Source organism: Gadus morhua, chromosome 13 (assembly GCF_902167405.1).
Source record: "Gadus morhua chromosome 13, gadMor3.0, whole genome shotgun sequence".
In the NCBI taxonomy this organism is placed as follows: domain Eukaryota; kingdom Metazoa; phylum Chordata; class Actinopteri; order Gadiformes; family Gadidae; genus Gadus; species Gadus morhua.
In genome coordinates, this window is record NC_044060.1 from 24,927,228 (window position 1) to 24,940,786 (window position 13,559).

At 44.6% G+C, this 13,559-nt stretch overlaps 1 protein-coding gene across 16 annotated transcripts in view; it reads right to left on the reverse strand.

Moving 5' to 3' along the window:
• The window catches only part of cadpsa (Ca2+-dependent activator protein for secretion a), a 173,731-nt gene that overhangs the window by 18,128 nt on the left and 142,044 nt on the right, over window positions 1-13,559 (reverse strand). For 14 of the 16 annotated variants that reach the window (XM_030375220.1, XM_030375229.1, XM_030375228.1 and 11 more), the window contains 2 exons: window positions 7,676-7,708; window positions 6,110-6,217 (listed from right to left, as the gene is read on the reverse strand). In XM_030375220.1, the coding sequence (XP_030231080.1) occupies window positions 6,110-6,217; window positions 7,676-7,708 (141 nt within the window). The remainder of the gene's footprint in view (window positions 1-6,109; window positions 6,218-7,675; window positions 7,709-13,559) is intronic. The other 2 variants (XM_030375225.1, XM_030375224.1) reach the window with 1 other exon arrangement.

Here is a 13,559-nt window from a genome sequence, read left to right on the forward strand (position 1 = left end):
AGTCCAAAAACAAAGAAGATATGAAACAAAACAAAAATCAAATAAAAATTACAATAACAATGTATGTATGCAGAACATTCTATCTAACATTGTATGTATTTAGATATCCCCATCCTCTGAAGCAACTGTTACGGCCTTTTTATAGTCTAGAAAAGGTATCCATGTTTTCTCCAAGTTTCTCAGTGAACCTTTCAGGGAGAATCTAATCTTCACTAGCTTGATGAAATGTAATATATCCTTGATCCATCTAGAATGGGTAGGTGGGAATACGTGACGATGGGGGCACTGGTTATGGTAAAAACTAAATTGCTATTTTAAACCACTAAAAGTAGCCAGACACTTAGTATAATAGGGGTCTTAACATATAAAATGAGGCAGGACATTTTATACACACAATACCATCAGTAGATCACCCGTCGATGCCATTTCGTTTTTAGACTCGATAGGTAGATTGACGAACACAGAGATTGTGACATCCGTCAGCAACATGCAAGCTCTGTGTTCGCCAATCTACTTATCGAGTCTTAAAAACAAAATGGCGTCGACGGGTGATCTACTGATGGTATCGTGTGTATAAAACGTCCTTTTTAATAAACAATCTGTACACTTACAAAGTTCTCAATGCCTCGTTTCAAGAGTAGGTAACCTCATTCTGTGGGTAGAAAATATTTTCAAGAGGGTTGTCATGGTCCCAAATATCTGGAGGGCAATCAGAGGAGTAAAGATCGGAATAGAAGTTTAAAAAGGTTTTGTTTAGGCCTATATCTCTTGTATCTGTGAGAATATCACCAGTGGGTAATTTTATTTTAGTGATCAGTCTAGAAGCTGCAGCTGAACGAGCTTGATAGGCGAAAAGTTTAATTGCTTTGTCACCAGTCTCGAAAATACATTGTCTCGATTTAACCAGAAGTAATTCATCCTTACTTGTTGATAACACATCAAACTCGGCCTGGAGGTGAAGGTGCCTATTATACAGAGCCAGGGTTGGGGCTACTGCATATTGGTTGTCTAACTGTAAAATTTCCTCAGAGATCACAGACAATTTAATTGCTTCTAACTTTTTGGCGTGTGAGACATAAGAGATTGTTTGACCTCGTAAGTAAGCTTGAATGCTTCCCATACAGTGGACTGGGAGACGTCAGGGGTTTTATTAATTTAAAAGAAAAATCAAATTTGAGAGGTAAGGAACTCCTTAAAATTATCATCGAACAGCATTTGGAAGTTAAAGAGCCACTGCCTTGAAGGAGCATAGCTTCTAAGGTAAGTTGACCTCAATGGAGGTGGGGGGGCGTGGTCCGATAAAACAATTCTGTGGTACTTGCAATAATCAACCTTTGATAGAAGTCTGTCATCCACAAGAAAGAAATTGATCCGAGAATATGTACGGTGTACGTGCGAAAAGAATGAATGTGCCTTGGTTGATGAGAAGTTGAACCTCCAGGGGTCAGACAAGCCCAGCTGCTCAGCATAGGAAGCCATAACCCTGAGCTAGAAAGGACAGTGTCTCTGGTAGATGACCTATCAAGAGTGGTGTCTTGGACCATATAAAATCCCCCCCTATGATTACAGGACTACAGGAGTGTTTTGGATGAGACCTGACGCAATAACATAGCGGCCGTTGGCGTCGGCAGTAGAGCTGAGTAGTTCAAAAGCAATGTTTTTACGAATTAAAATGGCAGCACCTCTCGATTTGACATTAAACTTTGAGTGGAATAAGTGCCAAACCCATCCCTATTTGAGTCTCTGAACATCAGAGGCACACAGGTGCGTCTCCTGGAAAAAAAGCTATATCGGAAGATGTAAATTCATTATTTTGTTTAATTTAGTAACCTTGTTTGAACCCTTGATATTCAAAGACACAAAGCGGATACCCTGTGCAATGTTTAAATCAGCCATTTGGGATGTAGGAGAAGTAATGTTCAGCATATTGCCATTGCAAACAAAGCCATATAGTTGCTACACACACAAGTGAAGAAAAAACTAAGGAAAATAAGAATGATAAATTCTCTTCCCCCAGTCCTGCCCCCTCCTGCCCGCCCCTAATGCCTTCCCAAACAAGGCACCTTGAACCCCAAACCCTGTCACAACAAACGACCGTGTAGGTGGCAAAATCGTTCTCTGTCATTAAACTAACAGACTAACTCCACTGAACTACTGGCGAAAGTAGCTTAAATTAAACTTAAACCCTGGTAGCCGCAATCAGTCCTATACTCAGGAGAATAAATTAGTCAAAGGCTACCACTTACAGTCTGAATTAAATAAAAGCAGCCAGCTAAATTTGTAAGCAATCCATATTAAAAACTAAGCATGAGTACAAATGAAAACCAAAACATATAATGAGCTGATACAAAATAATACAGCTTGGAAAATATGAACATCAGGAGCGCCACAAAGTATGCTCTGCTATATAATACAATTACGTAAACATTGGCTATACTTGGGACAAAAGCAGTGGGTTAGTCAAACTAGGTTAACGTCGGATTACAACGTTCCGTTTAAAAAAAAAAGAAATGAACAAGTAGTCCAAGTAATATCCTTAAGTAGGTTAGAATATCTGTTGTCTGGTCATTCAGTCGTAGGTTGGATAGTTTTCTGGAAGAAGAAAAGCGCCGCGTCTGGGTTTTCAAAAGTGTGGACAGTTCCCTGGAAGGTAAGCCGTTGCTTGGCAGGATGGATCAGACCAAACTTAACACCCGCTTGGTGGAGTTGTGCCTTCACATCGCTAAACTCTGCTCTGCGTCGGGCCAATGCTGCAGAGTAGTCACAGGGAATATGTGGATCTTTCTCCCTTTACAGGACAGTTGTTCACGTTCGCGGGATGTGCGGAGAATCAGCAGCTTCGTCTGGTAATAGTGCAGCCGCACTAGCATAGCTCTCGGACGTTTGCCCGGAGGCGGCTTGGCTGCGAGGGTACGATGCGCTCTGTCTACGACAGGCGTGTTGGCAACGATTCGTCGCCCAGGATTTCCTTCAGAAAGGGTCCCATGAAGGCAGTCGGATTGGCGCCCTCAAGCAAGCCAATCAGACGTATATTCTGTCAGCGGGAGCGATTTTCTTGGACGTCCACTGCAGCTATGAGTTTAATGTTATCAGCAGCCAGGGCAGCGCATTGAGCCTCGAGCTCCACCAGCCTATCCGTAACCTCATTCTGTGAGGTTTCCAGGGCATCGATTTTGCTTGCATGGACATTCACTGTTGTCTGTAGTGAAGCCATTGTAGAACGAAGTTCTTTGACAATTTTTTCGCGCATAGTTAGAGCTGTTACACGGAATTCAGCCATAATCTCCGCCTGTAGCACTTTCACCTCAGTGTGGATGGTGGCGATCATGCCTTCTCCAACATTCTCTGCCATTTCACCTGATGTTTGGCTAGCTAGCAAAGAGTCCTCGGTAAATTTCGTCGACATACTGCTTCCCCTGTGGCTTTTATTTCTCCCAGACCTCAAAAACGAGTTAATACTTGTTTAAAGCAATCACGTGTAACGTATCGAAGATGTAGTAGCTATATTTACAAAACAATATTTGAGAATTTAGTGGAGAGGCTTCGGAGCACGTCCTCACTCGGCCATGTCAAAACCGGAAGCCTGCTGGGGTTTTCTTAGGGACAGATTAGACACCACCATGAGGCCTAAAGCCCACCGGATCTCATGGAGTCAAAACAGACTCTGTGTGAAGTCTAAAGCTCAGGGACTTACTCTTTCCATTTAAGTACATCTTCTCACTCTTTCACTAAACAGACCTTCTGTCTGTTTAAAATACTTAATTTCCTTTTTCAGGGGTTGCAATATAATTCATTTGGTAGGAATCATTTAGCAGCTGTGAACCGGTCGTGGGCCAGTGATACACCAGTAATGTAGCCAGTAGGGATGGATTTAATCCACAAGTTAGAGTCTGAAGTCTGGAGACCAGTCCTAGTGCCATGTAGGGGCAGACACAGAGTAATGGAGACAAAACAGTACCAAGTGATTTAAAAAAAATACAGCCACGCTATAACTGCACTCTGTGGGCTTTGCTACGTTCATCACAATATGATTAGATTATCTTTTGGGCTGCGCTACAAATATGAAGCAGAATTCGCACTCTGCAAAGATATGACAACATCTGGCTTGGAGGTCTAACCCCGACAAGGCAGCACTTTGCATATCTTAGTTTCATTGCTCCCGCCACATTCTGAACAGCAAGGAACCTCCAATCAGCCCCACCCCTTGTGGAGTCATTGAGCAGACGTTTGGTGGAGGTATCTGGCGAACGCACATATCCACATGAACAATGTTGCATTTAAATGTCGTACAGGGGGATTTATACTTGAGCATAGGCTAAGGAAGCAAACAAGTACACAGTGTTAGGACGGGCAGGGCCTGTAAACGCAGAGTAGAGCCGCCACACAAAGAGGGCTTTTGTTATTTTTTTCCTGCATTGATTACCTCTTGTTTGCCAGCTCAGATGGAGCAGCCATTGCATTAGGGGTAATCCCTCCTCAAGGACCTGAACATCTCAAACAAACAAGCGCCAGACAAAAGACTGTGAACAGCAAGGAGGCGCGGGACTCCGTAGCACAACCACAAGAGTTTGTTTTTTTGCAAATTGGACGAGCCAGAGTCAGCCATCCACACAAAGGGAAAGCCTCCGAAAAGATGAATACACACACAGCTGGGGATAAACTAGGAAGCAAAGTTGGTAACTTACTTAAGTGAATAACTTTTCTTTATTGAGTAACAATGTTAATTTCATCAAGTGTTAAATGGCTTTAGCTAGTTGGATTGGCCGAGCTGGCATTTACAGATCGTTAAATTAAGAGTTGCATCGAATGAATGAACTATTACAGAGTTGAGTAACAGCTAGGGTAGGCAAATTACTTGAGAAGCATTTTTTTGCATATTTGTTGAAATTGTCTTTCCCTCCGGGCAGCATCAATAAATCAAGTACTCTGATATAAAAAACGTTGCAGCGAGAAGTTGTCTCCCAAAAGGTAGGAATAAAGACCTAAAAATAACATCCCTGTGTCTGAAGATGGCCTTACATGCAGAGTATGGTGAGAGTTGTAAAGAGCTTGATCGTTCGTTCCTTCATATATAATATTTATATATGTAAAGGCCTCACTAAAAATTAAATGAAGGACGCCAAGTGATTTTAGTTTGAAGAAAATTAGCTTGCAAAAGAAAATGGTTTGTTAAAAAAAAAAAGCAGTCTTATCTGAAGATAAGACATTGGACAATATATCCCACTATTTGATCTCCAATATTAATTTTAATTCTCAAATATATTCCTAGTATCAAGGACATTCTGTAGCAATATTTTCCAATGTGTAAACAAGAATAATGTGAAATAAACGGGCTCTCAATGAGCTTGTAGGATTAGGAAACAAAAGAGGGGAATCTGAATTAATCATGGCAGATATAATTTTGTTTGTTCTGTTTGGAACACACCAATTTTTTTTGCTTAAACAAAACCATCCAAGTCGACGGTTCTATAATATTCAGGTAGAGTTTCAAGTCAAACCGAGTAAAACCGTGTCAAACCGGGTCAAACTGAATCAAGCTGAGTCAAACCAGGTCAGACCTGAGTCAAGCCGAGTCAGACCAGGATTGAGTCAAACAGGTTCAAACCGTTTGAAGTAGAGTTTCAAGTCAAACCGAGTAAAACCGTGTCAAATCTGGTCAAACTTGGTCAAAACCGATTCAAACCGGGTCAGACGTGTCAAACCGGGTCAAACTGAGTCAAACCGGATGAGACGGGTCAAACCGGTTCAAACCGAGTCAAGTTGATTCAGACCAGGACTGAGTCAAAACGAGTCAAACCAAATCAAGCCGAGTCAAGCCAGGCCAATCTAATGGAACAGGTCACTAGCTTACTCTGAATCATTTCTCCAAATTGCCTACTGTAGCTTTAAAAGTTGAAGGTATATCTTTTTCAGTATTCACATTTTCGATTGGCCCCACCGGCAATCATTGGTAAATAAGAAAGCTGGTCCTCCAGAGTCCTTGAGGCCGTGCAGTCCTCAGCAACTCCTGGACCCTATAGCCCCCCCAGTGACGAGCAGGACCCCCTATAGCTCCCCAGTGTGGTCCTCATTGGACCCCCTGTAGCCCCCCAGTGAGTAGCATACTCACATCAAACAGCCTCTCTATGTAGACCTCCTCGTTGACCTTGTCCCGCAGCATGTCCTGGGAGTGGCGCATGAAAGTCACGTAGCCGTCCGCCACGTCCATGCCCGGCTTCTGCAGGTACAAGAAGTAAAGGAGTCACACAACATTAAAGCCTCTGGCAGTCTGAGGAGGGAGCACACAACATCTAGAGTCATCACTTCACAACGCACAACAAGACATCAGGGACAACAGGTGTTCTTAAACACAACGCTATCTGTGGCTCAGCCGCACATGAACCAAAAAGATTGGTAACTGATCTTGTTTGAGAGAATGCCACTTCGCATTGTCAGTTGTTTGGACTTGGCTATAACTTCATCAGATCCATTGCTTTGTCACGGACTGTTGTCCTTGTTTGTTCTTCTGCTTTTATTTCTCTGTTATATGTTATATGCGATATGCAAACTCCATTCCAATGTCCAGTACTTATGTGTCATAGAGTCCCTTCTTTACCATTGTTACGGGGAAAAGGCCAACACAATCACATTCACTAGTGCAGACTTTGCATTAAACTCTTTTACAATATAGCAAATTGTTATGGCAAAAAGCAGAGCCAGATAGTCATCATTATTCATCAGCATTGCGGATGCAAACATGAAAGGATCTGTCTGCTTGATGAAGTGGTAGCTGTTCCCTGCCTGAATGTGTTTGCTCCCTGAGCCTCTCCACAAGTCACACTACCCTGAGGTCCACAGGGAACTACAAAGCACTGCAACCCCAGTCTCAAGCCATCACAGGCCTCTCCTAACTGGTGACTCAAGTCAAGATCCTTATCTTCACGTCCCGTGTTTCAACACATCCGTCCAATCTGCCAACGCGCAAAGGGATGTGTAATTGTATCGGTTTATTACACGGACGAAGGCGATGGTGGGCAGATTAAAATGCTATTTGTAGCTCCGAGCCTTGCTGTTCCCAGATCAGTGGCTTGTTGTTTTACAACATGGGATCACAACCGCACGGCGTGCAGCAACGCCACGGCTGGCGCTGTTGGCAGGGATGGCTGTATGCATATGAATGGACACATGCAGGAGAACCATGGGACACTTGTGAACAGGGAAATGCAAATGCTTCGTCTGCAGAGCGGCTTGGCGCACGCTCAGCCAAGTGTTATGCAATTCACAAAACAAATAGATGGCAAGTGTGAAATGAGATGCTTTATCAAGGAACTGGATGGTCCAATCAACTAATGACTAGAGTCTAGGAATCCAAACAAACACGCACACACACTCACGCACTCACTCACTCACTCCACAATGACATAACACGCTCCTCTTAAAGTATACAGGCCATAACGTGTAAGGCAGACAGACAGACAAACACAAAGTACCACATCGCACACACACACACACACACACACACACACACACACACACACACACACACACACACACACACACACACACACACACACACACACACACACACACACACACACCACAACAACATAGTTCTATCCTTTGGAAGTACACAGGCCATAAGGTGTTAGACAGACAGACAGACAGAAAGACACCATAATAATTAGCTGTCACTTACAGGAACATCCACATACTTAGAGGCAGCTTTCACCTTGAGGTAGATGGGGAGAGATGGGGTGAAAGTGTTAGAGCTCTACCACTTCTCCACAGCATGGCTTCATATCCCTACAGTGTGCCTGCAGGAGGTCCTGGTCACCTGTAGCAGAACCTGCTCCTTTACTTCTCTCAAGCGCTCTCAAAGTGCATTTTCAAATTCAGCCTGAACTATTTACCCCCCCCCCCCCCCCCCCCCCCCCCCCCAATTGGGATGTTAAGTGAGGTAAGATATTTGGAATGGAAAGGGAATAACAAAACAAAATAATCAAAGTGTATAGAAAGAAAAGGTGGTTCTGGGATTGAATATGAGGGAAATGATTGCATATTGGCTACGTGAGGCTGCTTGCACACCTCTCTTCAGCTCAGACATCAAATAATGTTGCAAAATTATTTTGTTTACAATCCTTTGTTTGGCGACCTGCTGTTCCGCTGAGCTGCTTCAATCTAGGGGCCGCTCTCACTGATCAACATGCTAGCAATGTAAATAAAGAAGAGGCTCTTAGAGTCCCGCCGGCCTCCTAACCGTCCTCATGAACGCGGGAGCACATTGTTATTTTTTGCTGCTTATTGATTAAGTGGTAATGAGTCTGGGTTATGTGGGTGTGTGGGTGTGTGTGTGCATATGCATACGTGTGTGTGTGTGTGTGTGTATTTGTGTGTGTGCATGGGTGTGCGCCTGCATTTGCGTGCGCTTGTGTGTATATGTGTGTGTGTATGTTGGTATACGCATGCCTGTGTATGCGTGTGCGTTTGTGTGTATGTATATATGTGTGTGTGCGTGTGTATGTGTATGTGTGTGTGTGTGTGTGTGTGTGTGTGTGTGTGTGTGTGTGTGTGTTGTGGCACCCCGGTCCCAACCCCTCGGGCCAGGCGGCCCCGGGGAGAGGTGGTGGATGGCGTATACCGCCGATATCCACCAGCCAGAGCCAGAGAGCGTCCGTTGCGTCACCTCAATTGGGAACACCTGCGGCGGAAGACGAGCAAGACCAGGTAACCCTTTAAAAGGCTGTGACAGGTTCTCTAACGGGAGGGAAGCTAGAAGCAGGAGCGAACCAGGGAACCTCCAGGAACGGATCTAGCGGACCTTTTCCCCAACGCTCGCGGGGACGACGTCGACTAGCGAGGAACACACCGGAGAAACGAAGCTCCAGACCGGAGCAATATCCCTCTTCGGGGACAAGACCGGCCAGGCCGGAAGGACGACAGCAATGACTCTTTCGCCACCCAGAGAGACACCGCCGAGAGCTTCGTCCTTCTCCGGGAGGCAGTACAACGACTCACCTAGCAAGCAGTGTGCGAAACCCCGACCTCCGCGCCTACCAGCAAACCTTACCAAACTTGGGACGGATGACGACGTGGAGGCCTACCTGGAGGTGTTTGAAAGGACGGCTCGTCCGTAGAGCTGGCCGGTGGACCAGTGGGCTCACATACTGTCCCACTTCCACACCGGATCCGCACAGCAGTTCTAAAGCAGTTCTGCGTTCCTGGCTAACGCCGGAACGCGCCAGTCAGTACCCGGTGTTAAAGCAGGCGATACTGGCCAACTATGGTTAGAGCCTACAGCGATTCCACGACTGGCGATTCGATATCCAAGAAGCAGTAGGGACTCAAATCTCCCAGCACGGTAAGCTGATCAGGAGTTGACTCGCGGCCGGGGAAGATCCCAGCCTCCTGGATCGGATCCTAATAGCCAATACCATCCGTCAGCTATCGCCAGATGCCCGGAGAACCCAAGCCAACAACCACCCAGACACGGTGGACAAGTTGGTCCGGCAACTGGAGAACTGGCACAACAGCTGAGTTTCAGCGTCGGGGACCCATTGCGACCAACCGAGACGCGAAAAGACAGAATTCCTCGCAGTGATCACCCCCACCGAGGCCGCCGACCCTCTCCCAGGAGCCCCGAGAGGATAGGCGGTGCTTCAGCTGCGGACAGACGGGACACCTAGCCCGACAGTGTCCCGGAGACCGGGATGTATCCATGCCTTCGGCCTTCGCCGGAGGGAGACAGTCAGGACCGTGTCTCCTGGCCACCTGTTGGAAACATCAGAAGCCCGGGGCCCCAACTCTTCCCGTACGGGTAGGGAATAAGGACACTCAGGCCCTCCTGGACACCGGCAGTATAGTGACCCTCCTGCGCCCAGACCTAGCAGGGGGACATCGGCACGTATGAGACTTGCCATGTGGTCGTGCGGACCCCCCGAGAGCTGTTTACGGCACGGGCCGGGATCGTGCCCCACTTCCCCGTACCCCTACTCATTGGCAGGGGCTGCCCAATATTCCCCAGACTGTGGAACCCCGTCCCGGGTTCCCAACCACGGCGGGACCCGCCACGACGGTACCGACGAACCGGCCGGCCGCCTTATGGGGCTCGGCTGGCCCCCTCAACCCCAGCAGAATCGTCAGTGGAGGACGACGGGACCGAGGGGGACGGACCAGTGTTAATTTCGTTAACGAAAAATATGACGAAAAACTGTTCGTCAACAACCTTTTTTCCATGATTAAGATGAGACGTTGACGAGCTAAAAATGGATCTTTCATAATAAAAACGATGACGAAATGTACGTTTTGTTTTCGTTGACGAGACGAGACAGGACCAAAATGTTAGTGGTGTGCTATTTGGACATTCAAAATGCATGATATTTTCCAATCATTACCCTCCAGTAAGGTTCTTATGCAACGGAAACAATGTTCACTCCTCCAGTAAATAGGACAGACCTTAACTACTATTTGGCAACGGGAGGTATAGTCCACTAACTAGCTAACGTTATGCATTGTACATATTTATAATTCGAAATTTGTCAAAGCCTTTATACCACAGATACTCTATAGCATATAACCGTGTTGTCTGATTACAGTTTAATTCATTTTTCACAATCTACCAGCTCTCGTTTTGAAGACGAATCACGGCGCCATTTGTTTCAATTGGAAGTGCGACAGCCCATACTTTCAACATAAGGGGTACTTTGAAATTCGTCCCAGCCTTTATACCGCATGGCGACTGGTCATTAGGGGAAAGTGGGGCTCGGCCCCACCTACTCTTAGCCTGGCGCCGCCCACCTACCTACTTCGGCTCAATTTTCATTTCACTTCAGTACTAGGTCTGGGTCTGCTTAATGTAAATGCGTTCCATGTCAACCCGATTTCTGGCGGTCCAATCAGCGAACAGAGGGAGTGGCTGAGAACGATGACGTCTAGGTCGCACGCCAGTTTCAGTTGTAGTCAGAGATAAGTAGTCAGTCAGTCAATGACAAGACCCAGCGTGGACAGTGGACCACAAACATTATCTCTGTCCTTACTGTTGAATATTAATTTAGAATGTACAACTGTTCCTTGAACTCTTACTTCAGATAAACAAAACCTGCAGCTATCGTTCAGAGACATCTTCACGCTTCATCTTCTTTTGTTTGTGTACAGCCTGCGCGTGCGCAAAACGTGTTTTGCGGCAGGTCCCGTTGCATGACATACGATACGTCACGACCAAACGCGATGCGATTAGTTATGGCAGATACAGAGTGGCACTGGGCAGATCCAATCATTTTAAAACTTCTACAGACACCCGCCTCCAAGTGAGTGAACGTTTGTCAATTGAGCAGTTCCAGACCTTCTGTACAAATGAAATGAAGTACGATGGTCTGGTAGGACCAGGCTACTCTCACAGGAAAAAAAGCAAAGCAAATGAAAATGAAAATAAATATAAAAATATATATATATATTATATATATATATATATATATTATATAATTTTTTTAATATATATATTTAAAGAATAATCTCCCCAGAAAGTACTGTAAAATAATACGTTTGGGGCTTCTATTTCATTTTTAGTCGACCCTGGCTTGCTTCTTCCGGCTGAGTTCGTCTGGAGGGGCAAGAGGGGCTCTACTCTAGCCCCACCAGCCCAATGTAATGTGTATTGGACTTGAAACATTGAAATGCGCATGCTCAGAGTGTTTCTCTGTTGAAGTGGACGGAGATTATTTTACTTCCGGTGGGGCTAATATAATATATACACTATATATACACTAATTTTGACTAATATTGTCAGAAGGAAAAGCGCCTCGATCTAAAAGAAAGTATGGGGCGTTGACAATAAGCAAATGCGCGTTCACGCTAAGGGGGGTTGTAATATGCGGGGGGTCGAGATTCGGCACAACACCGGTAGCGAAGGAGAGAAGGAGAAAGATAACTTTGCTAATAATCATGCCGGAGGCACACAAACGAAAACGAATCGACAACATGAATGTGGTAGATCATCTATTGGAGCACAGATTTGAGACCCTTAGTCTGGAGGAAAAATTAGAGGTAAAACGCCTTATGTCTTGTGCTCTTCAGTCTATTTAGGTTTTTCCAGTCTTCTATGTTCCCACTGCTGGCCTGCGCCTTGTCGTGGTGGCGAGTGGGCTTTAAACCAAGACAGGCCATTCTGAATCTTTTCTTTCACAGCTATTTTCTTTGATTTCTCCTCCAGGACACTGCTTAGGCCGATGGGAGGTGTACTCCATGGTAAAATTATATTGGGTTCTTATAGTAGCTCTTTGCAGTAGCATAATTTTTTGGTTTAAAGGTTTACGGATGTTTAGTTTAAAGTTTAAAAACTTATAAAAACGATACTTTCATTATTGCAATGTTTTGATGTCAGCAATAAAAGATTAAAAGCTGCACTAATGTACTTTATCAATTGAATATATATACCTGATGCATGGAGAACAGTCACTTTGTTAAAAAACAAAAAGCCCAGCATACTGAATAGTGTTAAAGTATATTTTTATTTTTAATGGTTGTGATGGCTTCAGTACCTGCCTGCTGTCCTGGCAGGTCCTTGTGGGTGGAGCTCAGGGCTGAATAGAGTATGGGAAACATCAAGCCAGGGCTACAAACAGAATGGTGGGACACTGACTAAGTAAGACCAATGAAGGAAGCTCAATCTCTATTTTGAAATACTTTTGCTTTTTTATGAAAATTACCATTTTTAATTGTAGTATATCAGGCCTGTAACTTTTTCCAAAAATGAATTTCAAACAAAATTTGAATGCCCAATAATTTGTTTGGATGGATGTCTGTATGCCTGAAAAGCCAGTAGAAACACTAATATAAGTGAAGGGGTCTACCATTTTTGGCAGTTTAGACGCTGTTTAGCGTATGACTGCCCTTCACAGGTCAGATGTTGAACTAGATTTTTACATACAGTCCTGTGTTGAGCAGGATAGCCGGGAGTAGGCAGAGTCAATGTCTACAAAGATCGCCACGACTGTGAAAATAAACGGGTGACGTCACGAACACTGGTTCGTCATTTAAAAGAATAAAAAAATATTAGCCTACCCCCTCCTGTTTTTTACATGTAGAAACGCCACTGCACATATACTATAGGGTCTATAGCATATAAGAATTTTGAAGGCTGAACAGACAATAGAGTACTAAAGTGTGACGTCACGTTTCCATAGCAACCGATTTTCGGTTCGACACTAATCAAATTAACAAGGGGAAAACCTATGCCAGACAAACCTTTTATAGAAAAGGACCAATATTTTTGCAAGTGATTTGTGAGTTTGCTTTACCAATGATGTAATGTAATATTGAGAATAGATTTTCTTTATATAAAAAAAACTAAACTAAACTAACGTTTATGAACTTTTCCTTTTAATGCCCCAGGGGAATACATGAACGCCTCGACATGCTTCAATTCATCTTCACCTCTTGAAATTGATTTATACTCATTTTGAAAGAAACAACACATGGAAGCAATGGAAAACGGCATCTCTCGTTCGGTTGTTTAGAACTGAAAATCCTGTTGCAAGGACAACGTCACGTTTTCAGTTTAGTACTCTATTTGACTGGAACTACTT